The sequence below is a fragment of the Choloepus didactylus genome, chromosome 8 (assembly GCF_015220235.1).
Source record: "Choloepus didactylus isolate mChoDid1 chromosome 8, mChoDid1.pri, whole genome shotgun sequence".
In the NCBI taxonomy this organism is placed as follows: domain Eukaryota; kingdom Metazoa; phylum Chordata; class Mammalia; order Pilosa; family Megalonychidae; genus Choloepus; species Choloepus didactylus.
Window position 1 is genome coordinate 49,403,346 of NC_051314.1, and position 14,300 is coordinate 49,417,645.

Here is a 14,300-nt window from a genome sequence, read left to right on the forward strand (position 1 = left end):
AAAACCACTGATTTGTCCTTAGAGTCTGTGTATTTTATATCATGTAGGAAGTGACTAGTGGAATTACAGTTCAAAAATTATTGACTTCTATTTGTATTCCATTGTGGTTGGAGAATGTGCTTTGAGTATATTCAATGTTTTTTTTTTTTTTTTTTTTAATTTCTTGAGGCTTGTTTTATGTCCCAGCTTATGGTCCCTTCTCGAGAAACATCTGTGATCACTAGAGAAAAGTGAGTGTCCTGGTGATTTGGGATGTAAGGTATGTCTGTTAAAATTCTCTATATCTCTTTCTCCTTTCCCTGTCTCTCCTCCAGCAGGGTTCCCCTCAGAATCTGAAGTAGGGCAGGTCTTTCATTGGCAAAGTCTCTCAGCATTTGTCTGTCTGTGAAAAATTTAAGCTCTCCCTCAAATTTGAAGGAGAGTTTTGCTGGATAAATTATTCTTGGTTGGAAATTTTCTCTCTCAGAGTTTTAAATATGTCATGCCACTGCCTTCTTGCCTCCATGGTTGCTGCTGAGTAGTCACTACTTAATCTTACGTTGTTTCCTTTGTATGTGGTGAATTGCTTTTCTCTTGCTGCTTTCAGAACTTGCTCCTTCTCTTCAGTATTTGACAGTCTGATCAGAATATGTCTTGGAGTGGGTTTATTTGGATTTATTTCTCCCTCTGTTTTTCATTGGTCTTGGTACCCACTTACTTTTATTTTTTTAAAAGGACAAGTATAAAAATTTTAATCAGGAATTACCTTCCCCTCCATTAAGCTAGATTTTAGATCTGCAATTTGGTCATGCCTCCAAAATATTCAAATGGTGTTTACAAATTTCCAAGTATTTGATATTATATAGAAAACAAAATGGATAGTTTCATATTCTCCATGTAGAATACAAATAATATTAAAGACTGATTATTAGTCACCCAGGAATGGGACCACAGAGTCATCACAGATGGCTCTTCATGATTTCCAGCTTCATGAGCTGCTTCTGAAGACAAGGAAAGCCACAAAATTGCTTTATTTTGCAATAAATAAAGCAGGAAACACATTAAAATAAAGCAGGAAACACATTTGTATCAGGTGTGGTATACAGTTTAGTTGCCACAACCTAAGACAGATACAATTGACCAATGGGAAATTGTAGGGGAAAAGGGAGGGAGATTGGAGTGAGTGGTTAAGATTAAAAACTCGTGATTCTTCATCCTAAAAGTGTCTTTTGAAATTGATCTATAAAAGTCTGAAGGGCAAATCTCAAAATACTTGGGCAAGTGAAGTCTGGAATACACGAAAAACTTCAGACTGGTGGAGTTGAGCCCTTCTAGCATCTTACTACAAAGTAAAGGCTTATAAAGGGCAAATATACATTGTTTACATATAATACATTTATTTGCATATACATATTTAAATGTGTGTGAGTTGAAAAATACATATGTTTATGTGTATTGCATGCACACACACCTACATACACACCAGCCTGAGCTAATCTGATGAACTGAGTAAAAGCCAAACAAGTGAAAGGGGAAAATAAATATTGTATTTGAGGAAAGAAAATCCATCACCAAATGTTGGTTGGAGTCAGTTAAGAAATAAAAGGCATGTTCTGATTTCTTAAAAATTCCAACATATCAACATTAGGCTTGCTCTTAGGAGGGGCTTTACAGAAGATATCCCCTCTTTCTAGAATTAGCTCCCACTCTTTTTCTGAACCTGGTTAGCTCTTACTTCCTTGCAAAGTACTTAAAGACACTGAGGAAGTGCCACCTCTTCTGGGAAGTCTCTGATTCCACAGTTTGTGTTAAACGTCCCTCCTCTGCTCGGCTTAGCCCCAGGGCCTGTGAACCTCTGCAGAGCGCTGACCTCACTGACCTACTACTGTGCCTCTTCCACCACATCAGTGCTGGGAGGACGATGCCTCGTATCTTCAGCACAGTGTCTGGCATAGTATAGGCGTTTAATACATTTGTTGACGGCTTAAATGTGCAAGCGAGTGAATAAATGCATGCATGATCAATATATTTCATTTTTAAGAATATAAACTTGTAGACCTTAGTGAACCATATTGGAATAAATAGAATGTTTCCACTTGGGCTATTTCATCAAACATGAAATCTCTTGCTACAGGCTTTCAGATGACTCTGAAACTGCCTGTACAGAGGATAGTTTAACAGCTGTATAATTTTTATTGATCTGAACAACTATGAGACAAGGGGCAAAGGTGAAGCAAGTTCAGCATTTTAACTGCAAGAATTGGACCACAGATTTTTAAAAAGTTAAAGTTAACTACTTTTCCTGTCTTTCATTTTTTCCCTAGAATACAGAACATGAATAAATCACCTAACAAATAGGAATAAAAGTTATTTAATTTACGTCCTCTCATGCTTTCCTTTCAATCCATTTTCTTTTGACCACTTTTCCCATGTTCTCTTTGAGCACTTCATTCTTTTTTTTTCCTTAGTTATCACTGCCTCTCCATGATATTAAGCTGAGAGAAGATACTACAACTATCAATAAATCTTCCACTTCCAAAAGGATACCCAGCCAGAGAGAGTATGTTTTCTGTTTGCAGTGCTTTGATTTATCCTGAATGGAGGCACCCAAACCAAATGATGTAGAAGCCCACAAAAAAACAAAAATGTATGTAAACCATCCCAGGTATGGTTGATGGAATATTTGCAGCAGCTAACAGATTAATCTGCTATACTGCAATCTGACAACTCCAGGGTTAGCAGATGCAGAGATGCAAATATGCTCTAAATGGATCACAAATTCTATCCAGAGAACAGACTGCCTTATATGTGTCATATGTGCCTACAAGGAATGAGTATTTTTAAGCACAGTATTTTTATAAGCTCACATTATTTTTCCTTATGAAGATCAAAGGCAAAGAAAACAAAATATGTAATGACTTGGAATTTGATTCAAAATGATTCATATAATTCATGCATGCTCATCTTTCCAGTCCTAAATACCAGTCTTGTGGGTGTGAACTCATTTGTAAAGGGGATGTTTGAAGATCCTATTAAGACGAGATCAAATGGAGTCAGGATGGGCCTTAATCCAATATGACTGGGGTCCGTACAAGGAGAGGAAAATCTAGACAGAGATCCAGAAGCTGAGCAAGAGGAGAAGAAGCCAGAGGAGGAGACAAAGGAGAGAGTTGCCATGTGATGGAGGCAGAGAATGAGCCACCAACAGAACATGACCAACTTCAGAGAAAGTATGGCCTGTTGATACCTTAATTTTCGACTTCTATCCTCCAAAACTATGGGACAAAAAAATTCCTGTTGTTTCTCAACCAGTCTGGTATTTTGTTATAGCAGCCCTGGCAAATTAGGACACCTGCTAAAAAACAAGTGAGAATTTCATGAATAAAGAAGAGTCTGAGGAATTGATTAACTGGAAAAGTAAAAGATCATTCAGTAAATACTCTAAGGACCTACATAGTGTCATAGAGGACACAGAGAACGAAATGTAGTATTATGAAGATAATTAAATAATAGTAATATGTACAAAGTAGAATAAGTGACATAGGGTTTGTTGGCAATTTATAATTGTTATGCAAAGGATGAAGCTTCTCAAATCCAGTAGAGGGGACAAGGAAGTATTTCTGAAGGCTCTTGAGAGAAGACTAGCTTATTTCCTCATTCTGCATGCTCTACTTTGCAAACCCATTCACTCATGATTCAAACACTAGCAATAACCCAAACTGCTAGTAGGGCATATTCAGGTTAATGTCCCAAAGACACATTCTATTCAACCTGTTCAAAAACTGCAAGTTTCTGCAGCCCCAACCCACACTCCTTGTGTTTCTATCTCAGTAAATATTCAAAACCACCTTTTTCTGTTCTCAGGTTCAAAGTCTTGGAGTCCTCTTCTGCCTCACTCCTCCAACCTTGAACCAAATCTAACTCCTCTCTATTAAGAGCCCTGTCCTACTGTGTGATCATGAAAACCTCATGGCTCACATTCCCTTTATCCAGTGTATGGACAGATGAGTAGAAAAATGGGGACAAAAACTAAATGAAAAATAGGGTGGGATGGGGGGATGGAATGTTTTAGGTGTTCTTTTTTATTTTTATTTTTATTTTTTGCAGTCAGGAAAATCTTCAAAAATTATCCTGGTGATGAATGCACAACTATATGATGGCACTGTGAATAACTGATTGCACACTGTTGATGACTGTAGGGTATGTGAATATATCTCAATAAAACTGTATTTAAAAAAAAATAGAATCCTGTCCCAAGTAAACTCCTGAACTAACTAAACCAACAGAAAACCAGTCTCCTTGCCTCTGTTGTGCATACACGTCTATCTTACCAACAAAATGTTGCAAAGGTGATGTAGATTGAAGTGTGTACCCCAGTTTGGACAGGTTCTTGGCTTTGTATCCTCACTCTGGTGGCTGTGGACCTATTGTAAACAAGATCTCTTCAAGATGTTACATCAGTTAAGGTGTGACTGAACTAAATAAGGTTAGACTTTAATCTGGGTTACTGGAATCCTTTATAAGCAGAGTGAAAGTCAGATGGAGAGAGAAGCCACAAGAAGCTAGAAACCAGAAGAGAAAGGAGAGGACATGGCCATGTGACAAAAAAGGTGGGAAACCCCAGGGATCACCTGCAGCCAACCCCAGAACACCACAGTCTTCAGCAAGGAAGCATTGCCTGGTTGATGCCTCTAGTGTGGGCTTCTAGCCTCAAAACCATCGAGCCAATAAATTCCTGTTGTTTAAGCCAACCCACTGCATAGTATTGTTTTTTAGCAGCTAGGAAACTAAAACTAATGCTTACAAAGCATTTGTGCTTTCTATTCTTTACACACAGACTATAACTAAAATTTCTTGGCTAAATTTCAAAGTCATCTACAGTTTGGCCTCCAACTATATATCTGGCTTTTCTCTTCTTCACTTGTACCATATGCACTTGCCATCCTGGAATTTTCCTTTCATACTTTGCCTTTGATTATGCTCCCACCAGAATGCTTCCTCCCCATGATGTCTCCTTACGAAGAATTTCTATTTATCCTTCAATGTCACCCTATCAAGAGCTTTCCCTGACCATCTCCCGATACAACAGCACTCCCACTCCTGTCATTCTGTCCTTTTACTCTGCTTTATTTTTCTTCATAATGCTTATCACAGGGTATGCATCTCTTTATTGCCTGTTTTCATCAATAGAATGTAAACTTCCAGAAGAGAGCCAGAAGGTGATAAATTTTTTAATTAGTTGAATTTAATCCCTTAAGTTCAATTCAATCTCATTTTTCCCTCGAAGGAGAGAAAACTAAGTTATTCTCTGTCAGCAGAGATAACAGCCCACCTTGCATTACCCATGTTTCATGTACATATCAACCCCACTAGACTGGAAAGACTGTGATTTTACACATATTTATATCTCTGTTGGCAAAGAGCAAACCGTCAGTACCTATATATTGAATTGAACTGAATTCAATGTGAGTAGTCTCCAAACAATTATTCAATCTGTTTAATCCACAATCATTTTAAATAAATTACTTTCAGGATGATACAAAAGGAGGAAAATTAGGATAATAGAAACATCAAAGGATCTAGAGTTTGGGCACTGAAAGGAATCCAGAAAAGTCCTTCTTGACTGAGGGAAAATCTGGAGTAGCCATGACCCTTCCTTATTTGGAACCGCCACTTTTCAGATTTAATTCTCTATATATTGCTTCAACAAAAATATTTCTCCTATTCTTGTGCAGAATCATCTTTGAGTGGCCAACATATAGATCCCTATCTATGCCACAGTGAATTTCAGAGCCATTTAATGTTATTGGATGGCACAAATCTTTTTATAAGATTTCTTCAGACTTTTAGGAGCTAAAGTGGGTTTTGGTTGGAATTTTCTATTTGGTTAGGTTATTCTATGATTTCGGGATCAGGAGTTTTCTCTCAGGCTGATACTTTTATATTAGATTATAACTTTGCTGAGTCCTCTTTTAGATATTTTATAGTCAGACATTCAATGGTACTCCATGTGGCCAGTGTATGAAACAGACTTGCCAAAAGTGGAGGGTGAGAATTCTACCTAGCAGATCATTTGCACTGCTCCTACAAACAAATCTTAATGTCTTCAAACTGGAGGAATATTTATTTTTCAAATGCCCAGAGAGGAAAAAGAAAATAATATCATAGACTTTAATTCTGCAATGATACAATTACCTTCAGGCCTATGTATTTATTTGTTTATGCATCCAATAAAAATTTATTTAGCACCAACTATATACAAAGCACAATGGTAGACCAAAGTATAATAAAATCTGTTATCTGTTCCCAGGGAGAATATACTCCCCCACCAAATGTTTTCCTCTTTACAAGCAAGTGAGTTTTATATGGAGTGTCTTAATTTAACCCTTTAAAATCTAATTGAATAGAACCATTATTTTTTAAGAGTAATATTAGGTTAAGTTGTTGGAATTCTGATGCTACAGAGATGTAATAATAATAAGTATTCCACTGTCCACAAGGATGCTCATGATTCTGAAAGTCCCTTCCTCTACCAAAATTCTAAGTCAATGAATGCTGACCTCCCAAATAAAGATGCATAAGGATAAGCCTATCAGATTATTTTATCTAATAAGAACAGATAAGATATTGAGGATAATCTTAATGATATGGGAATGTTCAGGAATGCCTATGATTTGTTAATTTTTCTGTGGTATGGTAGAAGCATATTGGAAGCAATGTAGTTATTTCAGGATTGTTTTTTGCTGTTCCTTTGTTTTATTTTATCTGGAATTTTTATTTATTTTTTGATAAATAAAGTTAATAAAAAAAGACACATAAGGAAGACAACACTGTAAGACTTTTTTTAAATTTTATTTTGAAAAAAATTCAAATTTACAGGAACAGTTGCAAAAACAATACAAACCCCATACACAGAACTCCAGCATACCCCGACTCCTCCCCCGATACCCGAATCCACAACTTTAACATCCTGTCACATCACCATTTCTTTCTGTCCCTCCCTCCCTATCATCCATCATCTATTGCTCTGTCTTCTGAACATATGAGAGCAAGCTGCACACATCCTTGAACAAACAATATAATTCACATATACATTTCCCATGAATAAGAACATTCCTTATGCAATCCCATTAAGTGCAGCTAAGAAAGTCAAGAAATTCAACATTGATACAAAGCTTACATTCTATATTTCCTTTTTCTTTTTCTCTTGTGTTCCAACTGTATCCCTTTGAGCCTTCTCTCCTCCATCCTCAGATCCCATCCAGGATCATCCTTGGCATTTAATTGTCTTCTATTTAGACTATCTTTTTTTTTTTCAATTGTGGAAACACATATACAGCCTAAATCTTCCCATTCTAACCCCTCCCTAGCATTCCATTAGTGAGATTAGTCATATTTAGAATGTTGCAGTGCTATCACCTTCCTACCATTCATTACTAGAAATTTCCCTTCACCCCAAACAGAAACCCTACACTCATTTCTTAACTCCCCATTGCCCCTTCCCCCACTTCTCATAACCCATACTCTACTTTTCCCCTCTATGGTCATATTCTCTGATACTTTCTTTGTGTTTACTGTGGGGCTTAAATTTAACATCTTAAATCTATAACAATCTTGTTTTTCTTTGATAACAACTTAACTTCAATAGGACACATAAACTATGCTCCTATACTCCACCATTCCCCCACCTTTATGTAGTTCTTCTCAAAAATTACATATTTTACATTGAGTCCAAAACCACTGATTTATCATTACAGTTTATGTATTTTAGATCTTGTAGGAAATAAATAGTGGAGTTACACAACAAAAATACAGTAGTATTGGTATTTATATTTACCATGTGATCTTTACTGGAAATCTTTATTTCTTCATGTAGTTTCAGTCAATTGTTTAGTGTCCCTTTGTTTCAGCCTGCTCAACTCCCTTTACCATTTCTTATAGGACTGTTCTACCAGTGATGAAGTCCCTCAGCTTTTGATTATCCAGGAATGTTTTCAAATCCCCCTCACTTTTAACTTCCAGTTAATTCTCCAAGTCTCTGATGGTTATTGACTTCTATTTGCATTCCATTGTGGTCAGAGAATGTGCTTTGAACAATTTCAATTTTTTTTTTTTTTTTTAATTTATTGAGGCTTGTTTTATGTCCCAGCATATGGTCCATTCTGGAGAAAGATCCGTGATCACTAGAGAAGAATGTGTGTCCCGGTGACCTGGGATGTAATGTTCCATGTATGTCTGTTAAATTCCTCTATATATCTCTCTCCTTTCTTTGTTTCTCTGTCGGTAGGGCTCCCTTTAGTATCTGAAGTAGGGCAGGTCTTTTATTAGCAAAATCTCTCAGCATTTGTTTGTCTGTGAAAAATTTAAGCTCTCCCTCAAATCTGAAGGAGAGTTTTGCTGGATAAAGTATTCTTGGTCGGAAATTTTTTCTCTCAGAATTTTAAATATGTCATGCCACTGCCTTCTCGCCTCCATGGTGGCCGCTGAGTAGTCATTACTTAGTCTTATGTTGTTTCCTTTGTATGTGGTGAATTGCTTTTCTCTTGCTGCTTTCAGAACTTGCTCCTTCTGTTCAGTATTTGACAGTCTGATCAGAATATGTCTCGGAGTGGGTTTATTTGGATTTCTTCTATTTGGAGTTAGCTGGGCATTTATGCTTTGTGTATTTATTTTGTGTAGGGGGTTTGGGAAGTTTTCCCCGACAATTTCTTTGAATACTCTTTTTAGACCTTTACCCTTCTCCTCCCATTCTGGGACATCAATGAGTGTTAAATTTGGACATTTTATTTTATCTATCATATCCCTGAGATCCATTTCAATTTTTTCAATTTTTTTCCCCATTCTTTCTTTTGTTCTTTCATTTTCCATTCTGTGGTCTTCAAGGACGCTGAGTCATTGTTCAGCTTCCTCTAGTCTCGTACTATGAGTATCCAGAATCTTTTTAACTTGGTCAACAGTTTCTTTTATTTCCATTAGATCGTCTATTTTTTTATTTACTCTTGCAAGTTCTTCTTTATGCTCTTCTAGGGTCTTCTTCATGTCCTTTATATCATCTGCCATGCTATTCTTCATGTTCTTTATATCCTGTGCTCTGCTCTCATTGTTTATCTTTAGTTCTGTGATTAATTGCTCCAAGTACTGTGTCTCCTCTGATCTTTTAATTTGGGTGTTTGGTTTTGGGTTCTCCATATCATCTGCTTTTATCATATGCTTTAAGATTTTCTGTTGTTTTTGGACTCTTGGCATTTGCTTTACTTGATAGGGTTCTTTCAGGTTATAAAAAATATCAATCTCTAATTTGTCAGCTCTACAGCTTGGTGGCGTACACTTTCTCTAACTAACCAGCAGATGGCATCCACGAATCACTTATTCCCCTCAAGTCAGTTCTCCCCAAATTTGTCTTTGTGGTGTGTGGAGATCTAATTCTTGTGGGGTTCAATTGGTGCACTAAGTTTGGGTGTATTGTTGGTGCTGTCTGCCCTGAAATGTGGGGTGTGTGTCTGAGTGGTTAGGGAGGCAGGGCAGCTGTAATAAACAAACCTCCCAGGTGTTCCCAGAGATTTAAGTCTGTTGCAAGAGTCTAAGCCTTCATTTTAGTCTTGCCACAGATTGTCTCTGCCACTGACCCACAAATCCTTGGTATTGGCATAGGGTTCCTGGGATTTCCGAGTTGGTCCCCCTTCCCAGCCGTGCTCTTCAGGACCTCTGCTGAGGGAAGGTTGTGCCATGTCACAAGTGCACGCCGGCCCTCCAGGGAAGCCCTGGGCTGCCGGGCTGTGCAAGGAAGTTCCCAGCTTGCTGTAAAGATGGCTGAATGGGGCATGTTAATTTCTCCCTTTTCACACAGCTCTGCCTTCCCAGCTCTGGGACAATTAGCTGTGGGTGCACTAAAGGCCACTGTCCACAGCCAATACTGTGGCGTGTGCACGGTGCTGCGGGAAACACCACCCATCACACTGGGTTTCTTGCGTGGCTCTGGGTTGTGGGTCTGGCCCCAGGCAGAAGTGTCCCCAGCCCGCTGGGGAGATGGCTGCAAGGGGCACGGTTTCTTTCTCCTTTTGGCTCCCCTCTGCCCCTCTGGCCCTGAGACAATCAGCAGCAGGTGTGGGAAGGGCTATCCTCCACACCAGACAACGAGGCATTGGTATGGCCCGCTCCTGCCATGCTTCACTGCATGGTTCTCCCTGTCATATCCACAGCCACTCCCAGGTTTTTTTTTTTTTCAAAAGAACCAGTCCGCCTCTATTCACCAACCCACCGTTTCCCCACACTGCAGCGCGGCCACCGGACTTTCAGCTGACTCACTCATTTCAGAATGCAGACTCCCAGTTTCACCAAATGCACTGTTCCTGTGGATTTAGCAGACCTTGTCCAGCTGGCGCATCTCTGGAAATGGTGTTCTGCATCACTTTCTGGTTTTTACCTAGTATTTTTCATGGAGGTGTTTTTTTGCCCTGTCTCACCTCACTGCCATCTTAGGTTCCTTCTGTAAGACTTCATAAAGTTGTATGAAGAGTGTTATTCAGATTTACCAGGCAGCAGTGATATTTGTTTGGTGTTTGACACATTCATAAATATTGATGCTTTTAACTTTGTTTTGTGAAAACACCTTTCATGGTAAACAGATTTAAATATCCTTGAGTATCTTCTGTGCTGTAAATCAAATATTTCAATACTCTGGATAAACTCTCTGTTGTTCAAACTGTCTAGGCCAATTCTAAAACTCACTTTTATAACAAAGAACTGAATTCCTCTAAATCAAAAATCAATTCCAAACTGTATGTAACTTTTACGTCAATTCAAAAGTTTTTTAATTTAAAATACACTTTTTAAGATTTTCATTAAATTTGTTGATAATCAACCAAATATTTGCTACTTTAGTAGTTTACTAAAGCAACCGTAAATTTATGAAGATTTTGGAAGAAACAGGAGCAAAGTATTTGACATAAAATAAATAATGAATATAGTTTTACATTTAGAGCTCATCACAATATTTCTTTAAGATATAAAGAGAGTCTAATCTTCTAAGTACAATTTGTAAACATTTTCAGTCAGTAATCAATTATTGTCAGTGTAATAGAAATGTGGGCCCACAGGTAGTTATCCCTAAAAGAGTAAATACCTTAGGCAACCCTGTTGTTCCAGATGTATAGAGAATATAGAGTGGATGCTCAGAAAGAACAGGGACACAGTCATGTGACTGTGCTTTCGCCATCTCTTCATCCCAATCAAGGTCACGATCTGGCACCAAAGGAACCGCCTCCTATACGGTAAAAATATAGAAATAAGCATTGAAAAAAGATTAAATCAGGGGAACAATGGAGAGGGGCTATATCTAAATAAGTCTGAATATCTGACTGAATATTTAGGCTTATATGGCATGAAATGTTGGATCCTTGACAAAAAAATCTCCGGGTCATCAACTTAGGTAAATGCCATAAAAAAAATCCATCATTTTTTGTTGGTTTCAACTGAATTGACAAAAGATAAGAAAATGTTGATTCAAATCTAAGAGTATCTTTGAAAGATTCAATCTGATCTCTTCACATATTTTCATCAACAGTAAGAGTTTAATTAACAAAGATTTGTGTTTCCATAAAAGTATGTACGCTAGTAAATCTATAAGTTAATTTCTACTTCGATAATCTATTTCTTTTACTTGGGAACTACCACATTCACAATGAAATGTAAAGTAACCATTAAAATTTACCTTTATACAAAAGCAATTGAGAACTAATACTATCGTCACTTTTCCAAACAAGGGAATATTTAATCATCTTTGGGAGTGGGAGACATACAACAAGCATTTTTGAAAGTTAATGGGAATATGACATATCTAAAATGCTTTCCAAGTTTTCCTCCACCTAAGCCATTAATTAATATGATAGAAATGTGTTAGTTTTTCATTCTGAGAACCAGGCTCTGTGCCATAAATTTTGAGATAATAGTTATGAGTTAAACAGATACACCTTAAAAGAAGCTAGACAGACATCTTGAAAGAAATTGACAATGAATTAAGACAGGTGAGGAGTAGGTAAGTGGCTTATGGAAAAGTTACTCTAACAGGAAGTAGAGCATTAAGTGAGTTTAGACCAGTAAAGTATACAAAACTTTAACTAAGCTCTTGAGATCAAAAGCTGGTCTTGCACATCAGGAAGTCTACCCTTGGTGACTTGTTGGCATAGGCAAAAGAGACAAGACTACACATTATTCTGGAAAAATTAGTAATAAATAATAAATTAATTAAAACAAAAACAAAAAACAAAATACCATGTAGAAAGAGTGTATGTAACCATTCATTTCATCAAAGTGATCCCAGAGCTAAGCCTGAAGACTTTCAGAGATTTGGAAAAGCAAGCAGATTTCCATTCTTCCAGGCTCCTTAATACATTAATCAGGATTGTAAAAGCTAGGTGAATATTTAAATGGGCACATTTACAAATAATACTTTAATACGATGTCACCAATGCAATGCTTATATGAATTATATAATCTGAACTGGAGCCCCATCATGGAAGGGAAGTCTCAAACCCAACTGATTTCTCAAGCCTCATTTTGAGAGGCCCTGGCTGTGTAGTTGCGTAGTTAACTTTGACCTAATTGTAAATTTCTGTTTATTTCTGATGCATCAGATAAATACAACTAATCTCAAATTATCAACCTTTGATGTCACAATTTAAAGATTTCTAAAAAGTCACCACACTGCAGAATGAAAAATCATCAATAGAGTGATCACAAAAATAGTAAGAGATCAAATGAAATGAGGACCTGAATGAATGGCTATTTTCCATTGAGAAGCATGGGCATCTATAGTGATTAACAAAATGAAGAACAGGGTAAAAAAAATCTACATTAGCTTTTACACATACAAAATCACTTCCACAGACACGTCTTTCCTGTTTGATATAGTTTTAAAAGACAATATTGGAGGAGCAGCAAGGGTTGACTGATGTGACAATCTTTCGACTCTGTCATTGCCTGAGGCTGAGAAGTGACAGCCAGGTTTTTACCTCCTTTCGCAAAAATGCAATCATGGTTAACGAGATGCACCACTGAGCCTTGTAATTTGTGTCTAGCTAAACTCAAAGCAAAGCCAGCCCAGTGGGCTTAATTACTGACTAAACAGCAGGTCTAGCATGAAGGAAAAAGGCATCCAAAGCCCTCATCTAATGAAGATATGTCAAAACAGAGAGAAGCATCTCCAGAAAGATAAGTAGATACCTGCTTGTTAAGAGGAAAGGGAAGAGACTAACATTAGAATAATCTGAATAGGGAACATTAATAACCATATTCCAGTACATTTATGAATAAAAGAAACAACCTATATCTTGTTGGTTAGAAGTCATTAAACCAGAGGTATTAACTGTGACCTTGAGTGATGACCTATGCATGAATAAACTTCTTCATCTGTAAAATGGGGCTAGTAATAATGCCTATCCATTGGTTTGTGAAGATGAAATGCAAAAAAAAGCTATTTGAAAGTACTTATCATTGTAAGTACATATCCTAGCACTCCGTAAGTTCTTTATAAAAATTCCACCTGAATAGTATAGCACACACATACACAAGCATACTATTTTTGCATGAGTCCCTGCCCTTCCTCTTGTCTTCTTCTACACAAAGCCTTCTTTATTGCAGACTTTAAATTCCCCGAATTAAACACCAACAAAATCTTTAAAAAATAGCTTGAGCTCATCTGAAAAGAACTTAAAGAATCTTCTTCAAGACACTAAGAACATTAAAATCCTTGAGTGCAGCATTTCATGGATCACAGATCACTAAAACTTTATGCAGGAATTTGTTATGGTAATGAGAATTGCTAGGTGGTAATCAAAATAACAACAGTTTTAGCACTCTCTGTTCTCAATAACTAGTCATTTAATTATTTTCTGCAGATAACCTCTCAAGAATTCCACAAAATTATATGTTATTCTTTGCCCTTTTGTAATTTCTCTTGTGCAAAAAAAAAAAAATTTTAATCTAGAAGCCCAAATTCTTCCCACCATAAATAGCTGAAGACTTGCTTGGATGTAGAATTAAGGTGATCATCAGGTCAAATTCACTAAGAAAAGCATTGTAAAATGTATTCGTTGATGTATTATGCTGCTTTTTTTTTGTCCTTCATAAACGGATAAAAATAATTTATCCATTTAGAATGTTCATGTTTTGTTTTCCTAAATATAGTTTTACTTATGGCCTAAATATCTTTCCTAATTTAACAAAAAAAAAAGACATTTATATACAAAGTCATTACACCTCTCCAAAAGGCGGGATAGCAGAGGAATTAAGCATGCAGTCAGAGTGCGTACATTCGAATCTTC

At 37.0% G+C, this 14,300-nt stretch overlaps 1 protein-coding gene across 1 annotated transcript in view; it reads right to left on the minus strand.

Moving 5' to 3' along the window:
* The window catches only part of ACSS3 (acyl-CoA synthetase short chain family member 3), a 207,750-nt gene that overhangs the window by 116,965 nt on the left and 76,485 nt on the right, over window positions 1-14,300 (minus strand). Inside the window, exon 5 of the mRNA XM_037848430.1 lies at window positions 11,102-11,242. Within this exon, the coding sequence (XP_037704358.1) occupies window positions 11,102-11,242 (141 nt within the window). The remainder of the gene's footprint in view (window positions 1-11,101; window positions 11,243-14,300) is intronic.